At 45.7% G+C, this 16798-nt stretch overlaps 1 protein-coding gene across 3 annotated transcripts; it reads right to left on the bottom strand.

The window, feature by feature from the left end:
* Positions 1-357: 357 nt before the first annotated feature.
* LOC136641323 (geranylgeranyl pyrophosphate synthase) lies at positions 358-16083 on the bottom strand. 3 transcript variants are annotated; one of them, XM_066617065.1, is made up of 4 exons: positions 16066-16083; positions 7654-7738; positions 3327-3397; positions 358-2229 (listed from the first exon to the last, which is right to left on the bottom strand). In XM_066617065.1, the coding sequence occupies exons 2-4, from the start codon at positions 7721-7723 to the stop codon at positions 1468-1470; spliced, it is 903 nt and encodes a 300-aa protein (XP_066473162.1). In that variant the 5' UTR covers positions 7724-7738; positions 16066-16083; the 3' UTR covers positions 358-1467. The 3 variants fall into 3 exon arrangements, with proteins under 3 accessions (XP_066473162.1, XP_066473147.1, XP_066473154.1); XM_066617050.1 differs by lacking the exon at positions 16066-16083 and adding an exon at positions 15803-15990; XM_066617057.1 differs by lacking the exon at positions 16066-16083 and adding an exon at positions 14347-14508.
* Positions 16084-16798: the final 715 nt, after the last annotated feature.

Below are 16798 nucleotides of genomic sequence, written 5' to 3'. Positions count from 1 at the left end.
TAAATATATGTAAATTTATTCAAATTTTAAATGCAAATTAATTCTTTTTTTGCCCTGGCCCCCGACACAGTGTCAGAGAGATGATGTGGCCCTCCTGCTAAAAACTTTGGACACCACTGCCCTAGAAGATTCAGCTGGCTCCCTGTCCCACTCAAATAATTCATGTTAAGACATACATTAATCCCTTGCCCCATGGTTAAGGGGAAGGAAATGAAAAAGTGTTGCATATACATGTCTAGACAAACCAAAACAAATTAAAAGCAAGTTTAATAAAGCAATAAAGCAAGAACTTCATGTCATGTTATTTAAAATTTATCTTGTGGCCAAAAGAAAACTGAAATAAATCAATTTGAAAAAGATAATAAAAAGGATATGGCAAAAAAACTATACAATTTAATGAATAAAGATAAAGACTTTATGATTAGGTTAATACAAATTAAATGGGAAAGAGAAGTGGGAATGTCAGTACAGGAGATAGAGAGATTAATGAAAGGAATATTGGAGATTGGAAAAATTTAGAGAATCTGAGATGAAATTAATACTGAAATGGTATAGGACACCTGCCCAACTATGATTAAGGGAAGGAATTCAAATTGTTGGCACTGTAGGAGGGCAAAGGGTTATTATGCCCATCTTTGGTGGGAATGTTCTAAGGTTTTTTGGCAATTTTTATTTTTGCCAATTGATTTTGCCAGAAGATTTTTGGCAATTGATATTTGAAAAGGTGGAGGAATTATGTAACCTTAAGCTGGAGCTCTCTGGGAAAATGTTATTTATGGGAGTTTTGGGAAATAAAGAAAAAAACATAATCAGGATTTATTCAAAGCTATGATTTTAGCTATCCATGCAGTTATAGCATATGGGTGGAAAGAGGCATCAAAATGGATTGTAGAAAAATGGAATTGGTATCTATATGAATGGATACAATCAGACATAGTATCAATATTGAAATAGGATAAGACACGGGAAGATAAGAAAACCGAGATAAAAAAGAAATGGTTGAGATATATAAGATGAGTAAGGGAAGGGTGGGCAATACTGTTATAATGGATAAAATCCAAAAGGTGTGCTTTTGGTTGCAGATAAAAATACTTAATGTTAATGGTCGCTCTTCAAGGGGGGAGGGAAAAAAGGAATTGTTGAAGTATGATTATGTAAATATAAATGGAATGCATATGTTATTATGCATTAATTAAAAAAAACCTGAAATAAATCCACGTCTAAATGAAAGGGATTATAGATCAAAGTACTTGGAGTAAGCTTTGGTAGCTTTATTTTAATGAATGCCTCTAGCACTATGCAGTATTGCATAAGCAGGTGAAAGCAAGAAGCCCAAAAGATCATTTAGACCACATACAAAACCCCACAACTCCCCTTAAGATGGTTGAGAACAGTTCGTACAGCAATGGCAGAATACTGTAAACTTTAATCCTAGCAATTCATTTTCAAACAATTATTGGCAACTGCTCAGTTTTCACTGTCCTTGAACATTTTGCTCAAATGTTCAACTAATGCTACAAGATCAGGGTTTCCTCCAAGTGCTTCAATTTGTTTATACGCTTCAGCCTCCAGTTCTTTTAATGTTTTCCGAGTGTATTCAAAGGAACCTACATTCTCAAGGTAATGCACACAATACTTTTTTATGTCCACGTTTTCTGTCCTCTGTCGCAGAATATTTTGCACCTGTGTGCTTTCTGGCCTGGACCATATGGCATGGATAGTTGGGAAGGAGAACTTCCCTTCAGTCAAGTCTTCACAAAAACTTTTGTTCTCGCTGTATTCTTTGGAGTGCAAGTTTGCATAGTCGTCTCTAATTTGGAAGAAGAGCCCAAGAGTGTTGAGCAGTGGTTTTAAATCTTTTTTACAACTGGAGAACAACTGCATGAGGCCCACAGCTAATCCAAAAAGGCCACCTGTCTTTTGCAGGACCATGGCTCTGTACTCTGCTTCTGTAGGACAGGTATATGTATCCCTCCAATAAATATCCAAACCTTGGCCCTTATGGAGTTCCAGCAACTGGCGAGTGAACACTCCTACAGCTTCGGGATGATCAAGTGTTAGGACTTTTTCCAGGCCAAGGAAATACACAAAGTTTGCACAGTTTATTACAGATGGTATTCCATAGATGCTGTGGGCCACTGGAAAACCTCGTCGGAGTTTTGAATTGTCTTCTATGTCATCGATAAGTAAACTGGCATTGTGCAACATATCTGTTATTTCAATGATAACCTGAGGAAAAAAACCACAGTAATTATGTTCTGCATTTCACTTTATGCTACTTTTGTTGCTACCAAGTTAACTAGATAGTTTTCACTTTGAGAATGTGCATTACTGAGAAGCCTTTTAACCAAAGGACTTGGGGCCATTTATCCCAGTGGGATAAGTCATTTGTGGATCAGCGGCTTAAATGTCCTCCTATTCCTATAAGTAAGACCCAACAACCATCTTCCCTGCCTGGCAGTCATCTTCTGTGCATCTCTCATCTCCTTGGGACTGTCTGCTTTCCCACTGGGCTGTTCCCACAGGAAGCCAGACTCAAACAATGGCCTCAGCAGCTGCATCTGTCCAGTGTTATGAGAATGGGGTGACAGAGATGAATTCCTGAATGCTTATCCCAAAAGCTCAAGGCCATGTTTATTCTTCATGTGTATCAACTTAGTCACACCTGTTTGATAGCTCTTCTCTGAAGTGATGGAAACATGTCTTGTTGTACTACTTTAGTAGTAAATGCTTAAGTCTATATAAGCCCATGTATCCAGCCATTGCTTTGCTCCCAGGTCTTGCTGATGATGCTAGCAGGCTGTGCAGCCTGGTTGGTCACCTGGTAAAGCTGCAAGTTTTAGGCCTAGATGTGCCTCTGCAAGTTAATGCTCTTAGATTTTAGACAAAAAATTCTTTTATGACAACCTTGAACTAGACTTTCTTCTTCCTTGGAACCCAAAAAACCCCCAGCCAGAGTCAGGGCCCAGATCATATCAGCCCGCATGTTAATTAGGATAACCCTCTGTGGCCATTTTTCAAGTGCCTTTCTAAAGCTGGCACAAATGGGAACTTCCCTTCAAACAGATGCATGGGGAAGATTTAGTATACCTGTTTCAAATCAGATCAGGATGGGAATTAAGCATCTCCAAGGCCCCCCCTGATTCGGGCCCCCCCATGCCACAACTGTTTAATAAAATAACCAAGTACATCGAGCCCAATGATACGCTTTGACATATACATGTTATATTTTGCCCCTTCTATACTACTACGACTGCTATTTACAAAGACACATATGATTCTTGCTGTTAAATAGCATGTGAAGTTAAGTGAAGAAGGCAACTTACCTGTAATTTATCTTCAGGAACATTCAGCCAGTGATTAAAAGCTTGAGAGAGTTTGGTTCTGACTTGCTTACCTATAATTAAGAAGAGGTATTACTGGTTGGAGAAAGCATAGAATTCCACACTACTACTATCACCTGGTAGCAGTAGTTCACTAGGAACCTGAGTGTTGTGCAAGTTATTCAGGTTCTGGAACACACTTAGGGAAGCAAATTAACAGTGAATAGTTTAAAAGTTTAAAAAGGAATATTTCTACAATATGACAATGCCATGGATACATGCTGTCTGGGGATGAGTATACTTCTGGAATGCTTCTTATGGATCTGTACCAGGACACACTGGTGCATAGATGTGCAAGGGATTTAAGAAGCCTCACAAAAAACCACGTTTTATATTGCTCTACAATGTTACCATCACTTGAATTTTAACATTGCTAATCCTGAAACTTTTATACATATAGTTGGATTATAGTATTAAAATATTACGGTGCGATTTTAATTTGGTATGCTCAGAGACAGAGTTGTAGGCTGACTATCAAATTAATCAAAATACCACACTGATATACAAAACCCTCTAGGACCATTTGTTCAGTACCTGTTTACATCACATGGTTGCATCTGTTATTATATGCCAGAGACATATAGTTAACACATTTCACGTGCATAGCAACTGGACATTTTCATGACATGGTTTAACCCAGGGGTGTCAAACTTGTTTCTTACAGTGGGCTGAAGTTAGAATTCTTGGTGCCTGCTGAGGGCCAGAAGTGATGCCATTAAGCAGGTAAAAACCTACACTTAAATAAGCACTTTGTTCTCACTTAGGAACTCATTAGCTGCAAATCACAGAAGAGAAAATATACAAATCATGATTGTATTTTGAAGATATGGGAGAGGTAAATTCTCACATGTGCTGCCCTTTTAGCACCACTTCTGCCGAGCAATGTTTCCTCTAATACGTTTTCTCAAGCTGTGGAACAGGACCCACTGGGGGATTGAGAGCCACTTTCAGGTGGGTTCCCATTTATTTCAATGTGTATTTTATTTTTCATCTATTAGACTTGATGCTACCATGCTATGTGACTGCATTTTCCCAAATGTTACAGATCTATACTTTTAATAGATTACTATGTATATATATATTTTTAACAATGATAGTCAATGGGGTTTACTCCCAGGTAAGTGTGGATAAGACTGTAGCCTTTGGGATGTTTGGGGATTTAAAAAACGAAAAACAAAAAAACAGATCAGTAACTGCTTGTGAGGATTAGGAGGGTTCTTTATTTTAAATTTTTTTTAAACTTATGCTTACTGTAAACTTTTAATTTACTTAATTTGATTTTGTAATTTGGGAAGTGTTAAATTTTCTGCTTGATTAAGTTACTTCCAGGTTAATGACATCACTTCCAGTGGATTCTGCCAGAAAAGTCATTCTAAAAAGTGGGTCCTGGTGCTAGAAGTTTGAGAACCACTGCTCTAAAATTTTACCTATCTTAGGGATCAGTACATAACCAAACAGAATACATGGAATGGCAGGTAGAGTTGCCTGCACTATTTACAGTGTTTTTCCTCTGTCTCATCTAGGGGAATAATGTTATTGTAGTTCTACTGGTTTTTGTAGGTCTACTTATTGTTAGTTACCTTGTGCTTTTTTGTAAAGGTGGCATACAGTTTGCATATTAGGAGGCATACCAACACTAGAACTGGAGGTAGTGCACAGCCATGGAGGCTAATCATTCATAAGCCTCTCCTCCATGAAAGCCACATTTAAAGCAATCCAAGTTGGGTGGCCATGATCACATCCTAGGGCAAAAAGTTCTACAGGCTAATAATGCACTTTGTGAAATATAGTTGGCCTGCATCTTATGTTCCAAGATTCGGCACATAAAGCCAAAACAGAATACAGTACAAATTCCCTTAAAGCAAACAAATGCATATATAGTGGGCCCTCCTTATCTGTGGGTTAGGCACCCACAAATTTGACTCAACACGTGTACCAACCCATGCTGTAAGGTCTCATTTGATCTACTGGACACAGCCAGAAGATGCTCCTGGTTGCAACCAGGAGGTCCTTTGAGGGCTTTCCATGGATTTAATTATCAGAAATTGGTATTTTCAAGGGCCCACTGTATGACTTTTAAGAACTAAAACCATAAATGACATGCATGGGAACTGAGATGACTAAGGAAACGGCTTCATTCTCTCATTTCGGGCTTGCTCTGGAGCACAAAACAGTAAGTCAAATGGCAGAGGGAATCTTCTGTACCATTTAAACCAGGGGTGTCAAACATAAGGCCTGGGGCCGGATGCGGCCCCCGGAAGCTTTTTATCTGGCCCTCAGGTTCTCAGCTGCTGAGGTGTTACAGCTGAAATGGCAGCCCACATGAAAACTGGGCTTTCCCAAAACTTGAAATATGATCATGATTTGGGTACTTTCTCCTCTGTAATTTGCAGTTAATTACAGTTTCTATATGAGAATAGGGTCTGATTTCTGGTCATTAGCTGCTTAATGATGTCACTTTCTGCTTAATGACATCACTTCCAGCCCTTAGCTGGAGCCCTGAATGCTAACTTCAGCCCTCTGTATGAAATGAGTTTGATACCCCTGATTTAAACATTTTGTCCTTTGGCCCCTCCCCCTCAAGACAATCTCATATGCAGGTATGCTCCACTTAACAGGGAGCAATGTTCTTATGTTCTGCAAACCCTATCATTAGGCACAACAGTGGCTGCCTCAACAACCAGTAATGGCTGCTGGGTCACACACCCCAGAACGCCTTGTGGAACTGGGGAAAGCAGAAGGTAACTAGCTGCTGAAAGTGCAATGGAAAGTGTGGGAAGCACTAGTTAGCTGGCTCAAGGAGAGAAAGAAGCTAGCCTGGTGAGTTTGGCAAGACCACTGTCACATGACAGAGTTTGTTTGTTCACTGGAATGTTGCTCTGCGGCTTTTACCTGTACTTGAATTTGTGCAAATCAATTGCATGTATGATTCGGGCCAACGGTATTATCTCCATTTCTCATTTTAACTCTCCCACCAATCACTTTTGTTGGTGACTCCTGGTTCTACAGGCGGCTCTCGAGAAACAGTCTTAACTTGCATGTTTTTGAAACAGATTTTCTGCATTAATTGGCAAATCACCTAATGTACACTGGCAATTTTTAAAATAATGTGAAAAATTAGCTGCTAATGAGCAACTCCCTTAGATGCCAGCAGCTTCCTGTGAGGGGAGGGGCTAATCTCCTCAAAAGACAGAAGAGTAAAAAAGGGACAAAGAAAATACGTTCACAGAGCTGCTGCTTACTGCTTTTTCAGTATCCTTACTGGCATCTTTGTTTTTCTCTTTGCTTTCTCAGCCATCAACATCTGTACCCACTCCCAGTAGTCTTTCGCCTCAACCCTATGCCATCTTGGAAAAGCAAAAGCCACCAGTCAATGAAAGAGAGAGCTGAATGACTCCTCCCAACAAGTAATCCTCAGCAATCACCATCCCACTCCTAGGAGCCTCCATTCACAATTGCCAGTCATTAATTTCAATAGCTTTTCCTCGAACCCATACCAGTTATATTAGTACCTATGGGGAAAAATAACTTTGAATATATGTACCAATTTCCAGAATTTAATCCCTACGTAAATTAAGAGCTGCATGTATTGTGATGGAGGGAGAAACAACTCTGTACATAATTTTATATCTCAAAACATGTCCTCCCTTAATCTTTTAAAAATAAAGCAGCCTAAATGCTGTAGAGTTTCCTCAAAAGGAGGGGCTTCAGGTTCTGATAATTTTGGTTGTCTTGTTTTCAGCTCTATAATGCCATTCTCAGTGTGGCAATCAGAACTGTAAAGAGTATTGCAATGTAGCTGCACCAAATTTATGGACAATACTAGCAGTCGTATTCTAATATCCAACATGTCCAAATATGCATAATGGAAAAAAAATTATTCAAAGAGTCTCAGCAAAATGGAAAGTCAAAGGGCCAAGAGACAAAGTAAAATTGAATTTTTGTTTTTAAAAGGTGATAGATCCATCACAAACAAGACCAACAAAGCAATCCTAAGCAGGTTTACTTAGAGATAGCCTACCAAACACAGTGGGACTTTTCTTCCTATCTAAAGGGCTAAAGACATCTATACTTTCTCTTCAGCCAACAAAAAGGACTATAACATGCAACAGTCAAGTAGTAACTGGAAGAATTAGAAGGCCGATACAGGAAACAAGGCACTGACCCTATGCTTCCAGCTGAAAAACTATGAGACCTAGTAGACCTGACAGGGTTGCCACACAAAACTCAATTTTCAGACATTTGTAGAGTAAAAAAAATGAAATGGTACCTGGTAGTTGAAGTAGATAGTTGTATGGCTCCAACAAAATTCTTTTAGATGGCTCTTCAACAGGATCCATTTTTAAATTAAGTTTCTGAAAAGGAAAGGTTAAGTTTTTTTAAAGAAAGTACTTGCACACAAAACAATTTAAGTAACTTCTAATGCAGCAGTGTTTCTTAAACTCTGAGTCATGACCCAATTTCTGGTGGGTCCTGCAGAGCCTCCAATGAAAACACAGGTGATGGAAAGATCAGACAGTTACCTCTAACCCCAAGGCTAGATACATAAGTTTTTGTGCAAATAAATATTACTTGTAAATAAAATATTACTTTCCAGATCACCTTTTTTAAAAGACTCGTAAAGGTAGGTAGGTTCTGGTAGGATGTCATTTAAAAAATGGGCCCCAGTGCTAAGTTTGCGGATCACAGCTCTTGATGCCTGTACAGCTCTCACCATGGAATACTGCATATGGGGGAAATCAAAACATGGAAGCTAAAGCCACGCAGTCTGCACGCCAACATGAAGGTGATAAAGTGGAGGCTATGGCAATTTGTTGCTAGTCTTTCAATTACTCCTTAATTATTATCTTTACATAACTGCCTTCCCTTTCAGAAATTTCTCTAGACAGTCATATTACACATACTACTGTGAAAACTTCTTAACATACTTTAACGTACATCTCCAATTGTTTCAAAATAGCTTCAAAATAGTTTCAAAATTGTTTCAAAATAGCACAGTCTACCATAATCTGCAAAGAGATCATCGTCACTGAGCTGCATGAAATCCTCTGTCTCTGCTGGAGAGAAGGTGGAGTACCTCAAGACATGAGGGATGCAAACATCATCACGCTGTACAAGAACAAAGGTGACAGGGGTGACTGCAACAACTACCGCGGCATCTCTCTCCTTAGCGTTGTAGGAAAGCTGTTTGCCCGAGTTGTACTGAAGAGGCTCCAGGTACTTGCAGAGAGCGTCTATCCAGAATCGCAGTGTGGATTCCGAGCCAACAGGTCCACCACTGATATGGTATTCTCCCTTAGACAACTGCAGGAGAAATGCAGGGAACAATGACAGCCACTCTTTATAGCCTTCATAGATCTCACAAAGGCTTTCGACCTGGTCAGCAGAGACGGCCTCTTCAAGATTCTCCCCAAGATTGGATGTCCACCCAGGCTCCTCAGCATCATCAGATCTTTCCACAAGGACATGAAGGGCACTGTTGTCTTCGATGGCTCCACATCAGACCCTTTTGACATCCGAAGCGGAGTGAAGCAGGGCTGTGTTCTTGCACCAACCTTGTTTGGGATTTTCTTCGCTGTCCTGCTGAAGCAGGCCTTTGGAACTGCAACAGAAGGCATCTATCTCCGGACCAGATCAGACAGAAAGCTCTTCAACCTCTCCAGACTGAGAGCAAAATCCAAAGTCCAGCTGAAATGTCTGCGTGACTTCCTCTTTGCCGACGATGCAGCTGTCACTACCCACTCTGCCAAAGATCTCCAGCAGCTCATGGATCGTTTTAGCAAGGCCTGCCAAGATTTTGGACTGACAATCAGCCTGAAGAAAACACAGGTCATGGTTCAGGATGTGGACTCACCTCCCTGCATTACAATCTCTGAGCATGAACTGGAGGTTGTCCATGACTTTGTGTACCTTGGCTCAACGATCTCCGACACTCATTCTCTCGATACCGAGCTAAACAAGCGCATCGGTAAAGCAGCTACCACGTTTTCCAGACTCACAAAGAGAGTCTGGTCCAACAAGAAGCTGACGGAACAAACCAAGATCCAGGTCTACAGAGCTTGCGTCCTGAGTACACTTCTGTACTGCAGCGAGTCATGGACTCTTCGCTCACAACAGGAGAGGAAACTGAGCGCTTTCCACATGCGCTGCCTCCAACGCATCCTCGGCATCACCTGGCAGGACAAAGTTCCAAACAACACAGTCCTGGAACGTGCTGGAATCCCTAGCATGTATTCACTGCTGAAACAGAGACGCCTGCGTTGGCTTGGTCATGTCGTGAGAATGGATGATGGCCGGATCCCAAAGGATCTCCTCTATGGAGAACTGGTGCAAGGAAAGCGCCCTACAGGTAGACCACAGCTGCGATACAAGGACATCTGCAAGAGGGATCTGAAGGCCTTAGGGATGGACCTCAACAAGTGGGAAACCCTGGCCTCTGAGCGGCCCGCTTGGAGGCAGGCTGTGCAGCATGGCCTTTCCCAGTTTGAAGAGACACTTTGCCAACAGTCTGAGGCTAAGAGGCAAAGAAGGAAGGCCCATAGCCAGGGAGACAGACCAGGGACAGACTGCACTTGCTCCCGGTGTGGAAGGGATTGTCACTCCCGGATTGGCCTTTTCAGCCACACTAGACGCTGTGCCAGAACCACCTTTCAGAGCGCGATACCATAGTCTTTCGAGACTGAAGGTTGCCAATACATACCATAATCTCATTGTTTTAGAACTTACATTTTCACTCATCCTATACCTGGGTCGGCAACTTGCCATTCTGGAGCCGCAAGCGGCTCTTTCAGCCTTCTCCTGCGGCTCCCTGCGGGGCCAAGCTGTGGGGGAGGGGCACGCCCCTCCCGTGAAGCTGCCGCTGCTCACCAGCCTGAGCGCACAGGCGTAGCTCCCTCACCTCCTGCGGCTGCGCCCCATAGGAGAGGGCATGAATGGCTGGCGGAGCAGCTCCTGCCCAAAGAGCCCGCACCGCCGCCGCACGTTCCCTGCCGCCCAAGCCGCAGCACCAGCCGCCTGCCCGTGTAGGAGAGGGTGCATAAACGAACCTGACCCCACGGAGCCAAGGCAAAAGCAAGCAATTCAGTGCAGCTGCTCTGCCCTCCTCCCAAGCTTAGGGCACAATCCTGTGCGCGTCGCCTCAAAAGTAAGTCCCATTGTGCTTGCTCCCAGGAAAGTGTGCACAGGATTACAGCCTTCAAGTTCCCCACTCAGCATCCCCCGGTCACTCACTCACACTCTCACTGCCCCATTTCCTTCACTTGGAAACTTGAAAGGGGTTTGGAGACCCCCCCCCTGCACCATATGGTATTCTGTATATGTTTGTATACTGTATGTGTAACATACTGTATATGTGCACCAAAGCATATTTCATGGTTGGGATGTAATCACTGTTAGTATGCCTTTTATTTTATGCAATTTTGAACGCTAAGCTTGTTTGTTCAGGAGCACCTTTGTGAACAGTGTTAAGTAGTACTAAGTGGTCTTGTTCAGAGGTAGTATTGTGTGGAAAGGCATTTACAGAAGTACAGAAGTAAATGACAGTATCCTTCACAAGCAGTTCACCTGTGCACAATTTAAAACAGTTGTTCTCCAACTGTGGGTCTAGACCTGATTTTTAGTGGGACCTAGAAGAGGGAAGTGTATTATATAACTGTGACCTACAAGAGGGGAGCACAAACTATATATGCACTCCCCTGGGAGTGAGCCCCGTTGACTCTACTGGGCTGACTTCTGAGTAGACAGGGAGATGAGCCACTCACAGGCTGCACTCCTGTCCATGCATCCCTGGGATGAAGCCCTGTTGACTCTACTGGGGCTGACTTACCTTCCCCCCTATTTTTGCACTGGTATGTATGGAGATCTGCCCCCCCCCCAACTTCCATCTGTTGGTTCTGGGTGCAAGGGGTTTTACACTGGTCTTGCTGTGATGTCTATATAGAGATCTTCCCTCTCCCACACCTTTCCCCTGTTTTTGCACTGGTATGGATGGCGATCTGCCCCCCCCCCCCAACTTCCATGTGTTGGTTCTGTGTGCAAGGGGTTTTGCAATGCTCTTGCTGTGATATCTATATAGAGATCTTCCCTCCCCCCCAACCTTCTGCCTGTTTTTGCACTGGTCTGTATAGAGATCTGCTCCCCCCCCACTTGTATTGGAATCTAGGAAGATCTGGTGAGTAGGTAGATGTGGTGTCAGCAGTGGCCCCTTTGAGGGTAAGGCCTGGGCATCCAGCAGAGTGTGCTGCACAGCTGCAGCCACTTGAAGGCATAGGGCCCTCAGGGATATAAGAGCACCTGAGGCAGGAAGGGTTTGTGGGTTGTAGAAGGAATGCAGGTTGACTTTGGAATCTGACCTAGCTTATTGACTTTGGACTTTGACTTGGATACTCTGACTGACTTTGTGACTAAGGGACTGCTAGAGACACTGGAGTTTGAAGTGCAGCTGCTGTGCCCAAGACCTGCTGACGATCCAGGGTCTGCTGTAGTGGTGGGAGGCTGCTGGCAGGAGAGAGGACCTCTGCAGGTTGAACAGGGGAGCTACCCTGGAGGTGGGGTCCAGCAGGACTGCAGGGCAGAACCAGGGTCATTTGTTGGGGGAAAGGGGAGCTAATTTGCTTAAAGTGGGCATAATTCTCCAGGCAGAGAATGGCCTTGGAACCAGGCAAAACACCATAGAGGACCAGGTGTCTGAAAACACAGGACAAGAATGTATGACAAAAACTAAAAGCTACAAGAGGGGGCTACTTTATAAAAATGGGACCTATAAGAGCATAAAGGTAAAAAAAACTATATATGCAGTGTTATCTTCATTTTAGGTGTCAAAAGGGTTTTGTGGCTCCCAAGGTTTTTTTTCCTCTGGAAAATGGGTCCAAATGGCTCTTTGAGTGTTTAAGGTTGCCGACCCCTGTCCTATACCAACAGAACCTCTCATTCCCCAGCTGTTTCTGGTTAAGGAACGTATTCCCAGGGATTGCCTAGCCCAGGGGTCAGCAACCTTAAACGCTCAAAGAGCCATTTGGATCAGTTTTCCCGGAGGAAAAAACCTCAGGAGCCACAAAACCCTTTTGACATCTAAAATGAAGATAACACTGCATATATAGTTGTTTTTTTACCTTTATGCTCTTATAGGTCCCATTTTTATAATGTAGCTCCTCTTGTAGCTTTTAGTTAGTTTTGTCATACATTCTTGTCCTGTGTTTTCAGATGCCTGGTCCTCTATGGTGTTTTGCATGATTACAAGGCCATTCTCTGCCTGGAGAATTATGCTCACTTAGCTACCCTTCTTTCCCTCAACAGATGACCCTGGTTTTGCCTTGCACACCTGCTGGACCCCACCTCCAGGGTAGTTCGCCTGTTCAACCTGCAGAGGTCCCCTCTCCTGCCAGCAGCCTCCCGCCACTATAGCAGACCCTTGGTCCTCAGCAGGTCTTGGGCACAGCAGCCACACACCAAACTCCAGTGTCTCCAGCAGTCCATTAGTCACAAAGTCAGTCAGAGTATCCAGGGCAGAGTCCCAAGTCACAGTCCAAGATCAGATTCCAAAGTAAGTCAGTCAAATCAGTCAGAGTATCCAAGTCAATAAGGCAAGTCAGTCTCCTCTCCAACCCACACCCCCCTTCCTGCCTCAGGTGCTCCTTATATCCTGAGGGCCCTATTGTCTTCAAGTGGCTGCAGCTGTATAGCACACTCTGCTGGATGCCCAGGCCTTACCCTTAAAGGGGCCACTGCTGACACCACATCTACCTCCTCCTCCTCATCAGATCTTCCAGGATTCCAATACATATGGCAGTTATGACATCTGCTTATCTTACATGGATTCTAAAGAACTCCCCCCACCTTCTAGAGGCACCCTGCTGGAAGGAAAAAAGGACACAGACTCCAGAGGTGGGGAAGAGAAGAAGCCAGAGCTGGGGGGGAAGGTGGGGGGGGGGCAGCCACAGGTCAGCTTCTGCCCTGTCTGCCTGCCCTCCCTCACTCAGGCTGCAACCCTCTCCACACTATCCTGGGAGTAAGCCCCATTGACTACAATGGGACTTCTGAGCAGACAAGTTGGTTGGAGCTCTCAGGTTGCAGTCCTCTCCACACTTTCCTGGGAGGAAGCCTCACTGACTACTTGTGAGTAGACCTGCACAGGAGGAGGCTGAGGCTACAGCCCTCCACACCTTCCTGGTAGTAGCCCAGGGACTACATAGGGGCTTGCTCGAGAACAGACCTGCGCAGGCTCCCACTCACCCGTCCTTGCGCTTGGCCTTGAGCAGGCTCCAAGGCTGCCATCAAAGGCACCCTTTCCTGGGAGTAAGCTTCATCCACTGCAATGGGGCTTAATACTGAGTAGACACACAGGTTGTCTCCTCAGCTGTGGAGGAAAAGCCTCTCCTTGCACTGAGTGGGGACCTGCTCAGGGAAAGGCGGGCTGCAAGGGCTCGCAATGGCTGAGGAGGAGGGTGTCCTGCTGGAGAGTTGGGGAAGGGAAAAACAGGGAGCTTAAGCCTGCAGAGCAGGCAAAATTGAAAAGGGAAACCAATGTGGGGCAGGTGGGGGTGAAGGGAGAGGAGGGCAGTGAGCTCAGGGGGTGGAGGGAAGCAGCTTGCCCTCCCAACACAGGTGTCTCCTGTCACACTCTTTGCCACTTTCACCGGGAGGAGCTGCAGCAGACAGCTGAAAGAGCCACAGGTTGCCGATCCCTGGCCTAGCCCCATCTTTCTGTGGATTTCCCATAAACTGTCCTCCCTCTGTTTTATTGCTTCACAATGGAAACGATTAAATCTCCTGCAATTTAAATACAGAGGCTTCAGTAGAAACATAGCCCCATACCACACTGCATAGTCGGCAGACATCCTGTTGCATGACCAGATAGCTCATTGACCTTTGCCAGTCAATTTGAAACCATTTCCCAACAGCTTCACAGATGCTCTGATAAAACGACACACCTACAATTGTGCTGAACTATAAATGAATGCTTAACTATATGGTTGGTATTCAACAAGTATGTTGAGTTGGCATCCTTCAGTCCCGGAAGACCATGGTGTCACGCTCTGAATGGTGACTCTGGAACAGAGTGTCCTCTCCAGTGCGCGAAGCCTGGGTAAAGTAGGTATGGAGGATGGGCTGTTACCCATGCAGCAAATCCCCCCTCTCCACGTCGCTGAAATGGTCCAATGGAAAGGCAGAGGCCAATACGGCCGGTTCCAGCAGCGTCGCAGGAGTTGCCAGAACGTGACTGTGTTCAGCCATGAACTGCCTCAGGGACTCCGGCTCCGGATTTTGCCTCGAGGTTGACTCTTGAAGCCTTTTCCATAACTGGATGTAGCCACAAGGCAGTGGAGGTTTGGGATCAGAGTTTTCCTTCTCTCAGATGAGCTGCTTTCCCAGGCTGACGAGCCCCATCTACCCGGTGGCTATTTAGTCGCCTCTTACGACAAGTACAGCCAAACTGAGGGCCTATTCTTATCCCCAGCCCCCAGTACAAGTATGTACTGGATGCCACATACATAGACCAAAACTGGTTTCAGATCATCCAATTTAGTAGGGTTTAAAGAGAATGAACAGCCCACATGCATAGAATTCATTTGCAGCCAGACCTATTACATTTTGTCACAACCATACAACATTTCCAATACTAGGGCAGCCATACACAGTGCAGAACACCACATACCAGGTATTCTTCTCATCTTTTATACCATCAAACAGTTGTTTCCCACCCTGCAGTACTCTAGCATTCCCACAACCATAAAATATGGCCTCTCCTGAATTCACAAGAAACCAATATTCAAGCATGATTAACAGAATAAACCTGCAAAACACTGTTAAACTAAGCATGTTCCCTTAACCAAAGGTAGGTAAGAGTATCAACCCTGAACTAGATTTTCAAGCTATTAAGTCATCTTACTAGATTGGGAAATAGACATTGAAACACTATGCTGACTACAATTTAATGAGAAGTCTGACTCACCTTAGTGTCAAACCTTGCGCGATCTCGTTATTCTAATAAAACATTTAAGCAAGAATAGTCCTTTTATCACAACAGCTACTACAGTCTTTAGAAAATTGCCAGAAACAATCAAATAAACAGAATCAGACAAAACACCCAACCCTACAACTGTCTAATCAGAGGTTAGTCCTTTCATAGCCAATGAGCTTACAACCAGGTAAGTGTGGAGAGGATTGCCACCTAAGAGCCCAAGCCTAGACATGTCTACTCAGAAGTAAGTCCCATCAGTCAATGGGCTTACTCCCAGGTAACTGCAGAAAGGACTGCCACCTAAGAGCCCACCCCACGCCTGTCTACTCTGGAGTAACTCCCCTCAGAGGCAATGGGGCTACTCAGGAGTAAGTCGCACGACAGCCTGTGCGGCTCGCTCTCACACACACCGACCGACCGACCGCCCCCTCCAGCACCTGCCCCCTTCTCCCCCAGGCACCTGAGGCCGTGACAGCAGAGGAGCTCTCGCTTCAGCCTCCCCCCAGCCGGCGCCCCGTCCTTATAGCGAGCGGCAGCGAGGGCGGAGCCTCGGAGGCGCACACCCAGAGGGGGAGGGCCCCACATCCCCGCCCGGTGGGGGCAGGAGCACGGCCCAGGAGCCCCCCCTCTCGCGGCACGAACCTCCACCGCTGCCGCTGCCTTCTCGGCCGCTGCCCCCGAGAAGCCCGGCCAGCCCCAGTCCCCTTCCGCCTCAGGCACCACCTTCGCCTGATGGGGAGAAATACGCCACCGAGGCCCGTCGGCGCAGGCGCGGACTCCGCCCCCTTCCTCCGGCCCCTCTGCCTCCCGGCGCATCCTGGGAGTGGAAGTTCGGTGTCCCCGCAGCCTGCACCCACGGGGAGGGCGGAAGACCTCGCTTCCCAGAAGCCCGCGCGGCGCCGAGTCCTGTTTCCATAGAACTGGAGTGAGAATTACATCAGTGTTTCTGCAGGAGAGGCGGGGGGCGGGCCCTGCGCGCGGCGGGCCAATGGCGGGTGTGCGAGGCGGGGCGAGTGTGGGCTTTGAGCTGTCAGTCACGCCGCGGCCGACGGAGGGGAGCGCGCAGCTCGGAGCGGTGCGGTTCCTCTGCTGTGGCCGCCGCCGCCGCCAGCGAGTTCGGACCGAGGGATCGGCCGCGCTTGCAGGGTGGGCGCCGCGCCTCTCCCCTCCCCGGAGCAGGGCCGGCGGGTCTCGCGCGGGCATGCCGGGATCCGGGGAGCGGATTCAGCCCACTCCTATGCATGTCTACTCAGAAGTAAGTCCCATTCTAGTCTATGGGACTTACTCCCAGCAAAGCTTGCATAGTCCCGCTGCGTTGGGAAGAGGCTCCACCCCCCTTAGCAACTGGGATGGAAGGAACATTCTTACTGCAGTGTCTCTCAAAATGAGGGTCGGGACCCACTAGGTGGGTCGCGAATCAATTTCAGATGGATCCCCATTCATTTCAATATTATAT

This window comes from Tiliqua scincoides, chromosome 1, assembly GCF_035046505.1.
Source record: "Tiliqua scincoides isolate rTilSci1 chromosome 1, rTilSci1.hap2, whole genome shotgun sequence".
Classification (NCBI taxonomy): domain Eukaryota; kingdom Metazoa; phylum Chordata; class Lepidosauria; order Squamata; family Scincidae; genus Tiliqua; species Tiliqua scincoides.
Note: the sequence above shows the minus strand (reverse complement) of the source record. Positions and strands in the feature narration are given on the sequence as shown.